The 7,200-nt window shown below is 44.5% G+C and overlaps 1 protein-coding gene across 1 annotated transcript in view; it reads left to right on the forward strand.

Moving 5' to 3' along the window:
• USP7 (ubiquitin specific peptidase 7 (herpes virus-associated)) overlaps positions 1-3,056 on the forward strand; it is a 36,598-nt gene extending 33,542 nt beyond the window's left edge. The window contains exons 29-30 of the mRNA XM_009079441.1: positions 1-68; positions 2,413-3,056. The exon at positions 1-68 is cut by the window's left edge and continues 53 nt beyond it. Of these exons, the coding sequence (XP_009077689.1) occupies positions 1-68; positions 2,413-2,519 (175 nt within the window). The 3' untranslated portion in view covers positions 2,520-3,056. The remainder of the gene's footprint in view (positions 69-2,412) is intronic.
• The last annotated feature ends 4,144 nt before the right edge of the window (positions 3,057-7,200 follow it).

Consider the following 7,200-nt stretch of genomic DNA (forward strand, 5'->3'; position numbering starts at 1 on the left):
GGGCCGACACCAATATCTCAATGAAGATGAGTATGAAGTGAACTTGAAAGATTTTGAGTCCCAACCTGGTAAGTTGTCAGACAACCTCATGGCTCTTTGGACCTGCTGGAGTTGCTCTGCCAGTTGTTGTAATGTTATCATCATTATCTTAGGATGCAGAAAGGGTTTGTTCTTTGTCCATGACATACATTAGGTGTAGAAACTAAGCAAGTATTTATGTACACCCTGTGCACACTGAGCTGTGTGTGTTAGTCTGAGAATATGTATTTTGTAGGCATATAAATAGCTAAATAACTGTTCCCTTTTGAGTTAAAAGATTGTGTTTGATTTGTTCAGCAGTTCCACCACAATGTTTTCACAGAATGATAAAATGCTTTGGGCTAGGAGGGACCTTAAAGACCATCTAGTTCCACCCCCCTACCATGGGCTCACGTGCCACCCACTAGTCCCACAGGTTGGCATTGATGACTTGTAGGGATGGATCATCCACAGCCTCCATGGGCAGTGTGTCCCAGTGCTTCAGCACCCTCTGAGTAAAGAATTTCTTCCTAACATCTAACCTAAATCTCTCCTTGTTTGAGAGTTCCCCTTGGGAATGGCACCTCTGAGTCTGCAGTCAGGGATCCAACGAAAGCCTTGAATTCATTGGGTTTTTCCTCCTAGCTTAGTTGAGTCTTCCTCTTTGTGAGCTGCTCTGTCTGGTAGCAGTGAGTTTGAGGACAACTTGCTCTCTGCAGTTCTATTTTTCTGACAATTATGAGCTCTTTTTTGTTGGTAGGGGTCAAGCTTTCTCCGATTTTTTTCCAGCTGTGCTCTGGATTTACGTAACAGTGGTAGAGAAATACTGTAATTGTTTACTTCAAAACCCGCAGAGAGCTGGACCTGTGCTATTATTGAGTACTTAGCAGGGACCTAGCAAAAGGTGCTCCTGTTGTGTGTGTGACAGACACAGGTTTATGGCTGTGGATGTGAGAGGAGCTGCCAGAACTGAATTACCTGTGTGTGCAGTCAGCTGGGAGCCCTGGAGTGTGTTGTGCCCTGGTGCTGAGGGTCTCTGGGTGCACAGCTCTCCCTGCACAGACCAGCCCTGTCCTGTGTGCTCAGAGCAGGCAGTGCTGACTGTGCTCTGGGAGTCAGCTCTTCGGGGTCAGGGAGGGTCTGAAAGGAACTGTCACACTTTCCGAGCCAGACAGAGCCACTGTTGCCAAATCAGCACAAAAACGAACCAGGTAACTAGGCCAGAAGTACAGAACATGTCAGAAAGGGGAAAAGGGAGAACTGGAACTGTTTGTAAAAATTGTGGGGACTGTGAGAGTGGAAGGTTTGAGTCTGAGAGTTCATGGGAAGTTGCTCCTTTGATATAACACACCAGTTTGGTGTCTGTAGAGTGCTGAAGGGATGGAGCCAGAGCTCTGACAATCTCCAGCCTGATTGGCATAACTGGTTCCAGCAGTGTCCTCTGCTCTTGCCAAGGTGTACACTGCAGCAGCAGTGGTGGAGACATTGACCCACAGGACATAATTCCTGTCTTTAAAAGCTTTCAGGTGCTCTCAACAAGATGGGCAGTTCTTTCTCTTCTTATTTGACACTGAGCATTATGTCAGACAGGAAGACAAACAGTTTTGATTGAAGGAAATCTATCAAAAAGTGCTGATAGAGGCAGCCAGAAAGGTGGAGTGTTCCAGGCTGTGGTGGCTGCAGCTGATGGCTTGGAGTGCAGGAGTGTGCTCTGCTGGAGCTGGTTAGCTCCTGCCTTTATCACTTCACTTCCAAGAACATCTGATGCTCTGCACTGAGAACATCTTAGGAGAGAATTTCTCCCGTTGGCAGAAGTATGTGGACTGTGGGTTTTCTGCAAACAAGCAGTGGAATAAATCACATCGGGCTGAGCAAGTGAAAAAAAATCTCTGTTTGCTTTGCCATCTAAGTACGACTAAATTTTTTTCACAGACAATGAAGAGGAGAGTCAGTAACTATTTCTCAGTGAACATTGTTTGCTTTTAACCTGAATTTAGCAAACATTCCCACTTAAACCAGGTGGTAGAAGTAGCTTAACACAGCAGAGAGAGCTCACCGTGTTGTAGGTGGTCACGTCTCGGTGACAGATGTTTGACACAGGCTCAGGGAGAGCTGCTGTGCCCTTGGCCACGAGTTGTAACAGTGGTTGTCTTGCTTTAGCACACACCTCACTGCTGCACACCCCTGTCAGGGGCTGAAGAGGAGAAAACCTGCAGAAACAGCTGAGAGAGGCACTGCTGGGAGAAGAGCAGTGGTCAGCAGAGCTGCTCCGTGGTCGTCTTCCCTCCCTGCCATTCCCAGCAGACTGGGCAGGGCACACAGGAGTAGTTTGTGTAATGAAAACATTCAATTTAATCTTAAAACCTCATGATTTTTTTCTCTTTTCTCTTCTAGGCAACATGTCTCATCCAAGGCCATGGCTAGGGCTTGACCATTTCAATAAAGCCCCAAAGAGAAGTCGCTACACTTACCTTGAAAAAGCTATTAAAATCCATAACTGACTTACTTAACCAGATTGTCAAGGCAAGGGACAAAACTAAGTGTGTGTGTGCACCTTTTTAACAACTGTAGAACTTTGGTACACGTGCACTATATCTGAAGTCTTCAGCAAGAGGATTTGCTGCTGATGTTAATTTTATTTTGTTGAGGCTGTTCAGTTTGGCTTCTCTGTATCTATTGACTGCCCTTTTTGAGCAAAATGAAGGTGTTTTATAAAAGCTTGGATGCCAATGAGAGTTATTTTATGGTAAACGTAATGCAAGGCAATTGTCAGCATAATGAGGGAAGAGTTGAGTAGAGCAGTTGCCATTGGCAGGATTCTTTGTCTGTAGTTGGTTTCTAGGTGACATAAGCCCGACCGGCTGCGTCCCCGCGCTGCCCCGGCACCCCTGCAGCTGGGAAGGCCTATGTTTAGACTCACATCAGATTTATTTCCTTCAGTTATACTTTAAATGACATTTTTGTGCATTTGTAAATGCGGGAAAAAAAAAAAAAAGAAAAAAAAAGAAACTCACATCATCAATAAATAGCAATCTCTACTTCATCGTGTACATTGTTGGCACTTATTCGGGATTTCTGTCTCCTCCAGCTTCATAGAGTCCTTTTTTTAATAACCTAGTTTTCAGTTGGTTTAGTCGATACTTTGCATCCCGTTCTGCCAAGGGGATGCCCTGAGTCCTGAATTGAGAGATTTGGGTCTTTGGATTCCATTTTCAGCCGTTGAGAAGTGCTGTTGCAGTTTGTCCTGCCATCTCCTGGCAGGGAGAGACACTCAGACGTTGGCGAAGAGCTTATAAATATCCTTAACTTAGTGACCATAGGAAGAGATGGGGAAAACACAGGAACTAGCCTTTAGCACCGAGGGCATGCTCACTAGTGTTTAGTAAGCTGTTGACTTTGTATAAAAAAAAAAAGGAGGAAAAAAAAAAGAAAAAAAAAAAGAAGAAAAATGAAATTGTATATTTAATGAATGAACATGTACAATTTAACACTTGGAGGTTAATTTTATTGGGTGAGTCTGCAAGTGAATTTCACTGCTGTTGATATTCATTGTGTGTAGTTTTCTTTCAAGCCCCAGACTGCTTCCTTTCCTTTCGGAGCTAATGCCAGCAGCGTGTCTAGTTTTGAGTGCAGTAAAGATAGAATCAGCAAGTCACACTTGATTTTACATTCTTTTCCAGTATTTTATTTCGTTTCTGTAGCCGCAGTGTACAACTCCTCTTCCTGTATATTGCCTTTTTTTGCTGGAAAATGTTGTATGTTGAATAAAATTTTCTATAAAATTTTTTCGGTGAGTTGATGACATGGACATTGAAGAAGATTTCTCCTCTCCTTGGAAACTCAGTTTTGGGAAACTTTTTCATCCATAGGTTTTGCTAAAGGTGTGGGTTTTTTTCCTTAAGTGCTGACAATTGTATGACCTTCATTGGTTGTTTTGGGGGAAACTTTGTGGGGTTTTCTGTTCAATTGTTTGGGGTTTTGGAGATATTTTTGGGTTCTGGTTTGGGGGTTTTTTTTATTTTTTTGCCTCCTAACTAGTCACATTTGAGCCTAACCAATAAAAGGTTTTCCAGGAAGGAACCATGTACAGATCAGACAAATGGAAAAATTATTTTACTAGTTGGTTTGTAACACTTGTAGTAGAGTCTTTGTCGTAGACTTGACTCTGCCTGTACAGAATTTGTGGTCCAGATTCTCGAGTCTAATGCTGTAAGTGGTGTAAAGTGAAATCTGGAGTCTCTAAAGGTAAGGTCTCTTCCCAGAGTCACAGATCCCTCTGCAATGTGTTCCCTGTGCTTAGGAGCTTCCCTGTCTCACCTGTCCATGAACCTTTAGCAGGAGCTGTGTGTGTGTTCTGAGCTGGATCTGGTGCTCACTGAAGGCACCAGCAAGTGGATTTGAATTGCATTTTGACCTCTATTTCATTCTTGTAGCTTGGAAATTAATTGATCCCTCAAGTTTTAGGTATGTTTGGTTTTTCTTTCTAGTTTGTGTCTTGCAGTGCTTTTAATTGTCTCCTGTCCAGTCAAGGCAAACTAATTGTTCACTTTTCTCACCGAGTGTTGGGTTAGCAGTGGAGGGAAGTGCTTACCTGCCATGCCTTAAGGGGAGAGTTTTCCTTTGGGTTGTGTTTCCATGCAGCTGCTGAGAGCTGCACCCTGCTTGGATTGTCTCCACAGGCTTCCAGCAAGTGTCAGAATTTGTGTCCAGGCTGTTCTGTGGATTCAGAGCCTCTGTCAGCAGCAATGAGCCCTAGTGATGTTCTGTGCATTTGGTGTCATGATAGACTGGTAGAACTTGAGCTGCACCTGAATGTCACTAAGTTCTCACACTGATTTATGGGATGTTGGCAGCTTTTAGGGAATAGCTTAAGAAATCACAATCCTTCCTATTCCAGAAGAAAATGCTGCTAGCAAAGTAGATTTTGGGTGCCTTTTGGTTCTTAGATGACTAGATTTTTTTGTGCTTCGGTATCTGTGCTATTCCCACGCTAGTTTGGAGACATTGGTCCTTTGAGGCATTCCATGTGCAGTTCTCAGTAACTGAAGGGTTTGATGAGAAGAATTTTTTTCTTGGAGCATGAGTAACATTACTCAGCTGTGGAAATAGAGCTGTGGAGAGGAGAGGAAGGCAGGAGAGTTTCTCAGGTGCAGTAGTGTTTGTTTAGTTCACTCTGAAAAACTCACAAGAACACAGTCCTCAAAACTTCCACGTTTTCCATTCCTTCTCAGACTGGGAATTGTCTGGATAACAAACAGTGAGTGTGTTTAATGAAGCTAATGGTGATGTGTTAAGCAATAAGGATGTAATTTGATGGTGCACAGGATCAAACCAACAGGCTGTGAATGGCCCATCTGAACATAGTTGTTCCTGTAGATTTCCATAGTGCCTTCTGTCCTCAAGGAGTCCAAAGCATTCTGGGAAGCCTGAGCACATCACGAGCTGCTGAGCAGAGTCACAGAGCTCAGACACCTTCGCACCAGGACACGTCTGTGATGTGCTGGAGGGCCCAAGGCCCAGGGAGGACGGGAGAGCTTAGACCAGACCTACCTCAGCCACCGTGCCCGTCCCGCCTGGCATCCCTCCTGCATCCCTCCTGCATCCCTCCTGCACCCACCCCGGGGCCCAGCCACGCTCAGCTGTGCTCTGCAGTGTCCTCTGTGAGAAATCCTTTGCTGTTGAACTGTATATACTGTAAATAAACCAGCCCAGGATAAACACTGTGCTGCTGTCTCGGCCTTCCTTGCCGGCGAGGGGAGGGATAGGGTGGATAGATCAAATCCATACACTGTGAAAAATGCAGCCAGGTGGTGTGTTTGAATGGTGTTCAGAGTGTGGGAGAGCTGCTGAAAAATGCAGCCAGGTGGTGTGTTGGGAATGGTGTTCAGAGTGTGGGAGAGCTGGGCAGAGGGTAAACACTGACTTGATGGCACTTTCCAGGTCTTGAACCTAAGTTCTTTCTCAACCAAGCTGAAACGTTGGATACAGAGGTGGAGAGCATCAGTGTTGGGTGTGTGAGCAGTGAGGTGTCATTTCTCCTTGGCTTTTAATCCTACCTGGTCTTCAGGGTCAGAAAAAGGGGGAAATGTTCATATGATGTGCCCAGAACTGGCTGCAGATCTGTGTTCCTTTCTGTCCCAGGTGGTGCTGTGTGTTCCCAGCACAGGAGGAAATGGTTTGCTAACCTCCAGGCTGTGGCTGGAAGCCTTTATTTTATTCAATACTTGTGTAAACTATTGTGCCTCTAAATAATGGTGTCAAAATGTCCTAACTACTTCTGCTAATTATTTTCTGTACATCTTAAATCATGCATATATATATAACTTCTTTGGTCTTTATACCTGTGGGTTTAGGTTTTGCACCTTTCCTCATAGATGTTACCAACTTGATGCCTTATTTCCCACCACTTAGCAGCAAAGTTTGCAGCCAAATTTGACAATGGAGAACAATCTTAGCATCTTTTCAAACTGTGTGAAATGGCACAAAACCTGTTGTGCTAACAACTGATATCAAATGAGAACTGTATAAGTTCTCTGTAAAGTGCAAAGCCTAGAAAGTGCTGGTTTGGGAGATGCTGCACTGCAGTAGGAAGGCAGAGAGGTAAATTGAGGGCTTTGTGTTGTGGTTGTGGTGACTTTTTTCAAGCTCTGCTTGCTGATTTTTCTTTGTGTTTGCCCTTTGCATGTTGGTTTGTTAATACAAACAGGGTGTGACCTGTGTCTGTGCCACAGGTCGTGGGAGCAAAGCATACAGATGTTTTGCCAGTCTTGTTAATAGTAGCTGGTTTATTTTCTTACCTCATCTACAACAGAGTAGAGTCTCAAAATTCAGGGTTTGGTTAATAAATAGTGACACTGTGGCACTCACAGCCCTGCAGGGGCAGGTCCTGAATGAGGGAGAGCAGAGAGAAGTGGAACCCTGACAGGTCAGTTCCAGTGCACAGAAGGTAAGTGCTTCTGTCAAATGTGCATGTCCAAACCTCTCAGGGACTGAGAATCTGTGAGAATCCAGAGGAGTCTGTGCCTCAGCTGGGCTGGAGATCTGGGAGAGGGAGCAGGAGTGACTTCCCAGCTCAGGACAGTGAATCAAATAGAGCATAAATGCAGTGACACTGTAAATTAGTCTTCAAAGCTTTTTGTTCTGAAGTCAGTCCAACCACGTGGTGGTTTGCCAGGTGGGTTC

Source organism: Acanthisitta chloris, unplaced genomic scaffold (genome assembly GCF_000695815.1).
Source record: "Acanthisitta chloris isolate BGI_N310 unplaced genomic scaffold, ASM69581v1 scaffold24337, whole genome shotgun sequence".
Classification (NCBI taxonomy): domain Eukaryota; kingdom Metazoa; phylum Chordata; class Aves; order Passeriformes; family Acanthisittidae; genus Acanthisitta; species Acanthisitta chloris.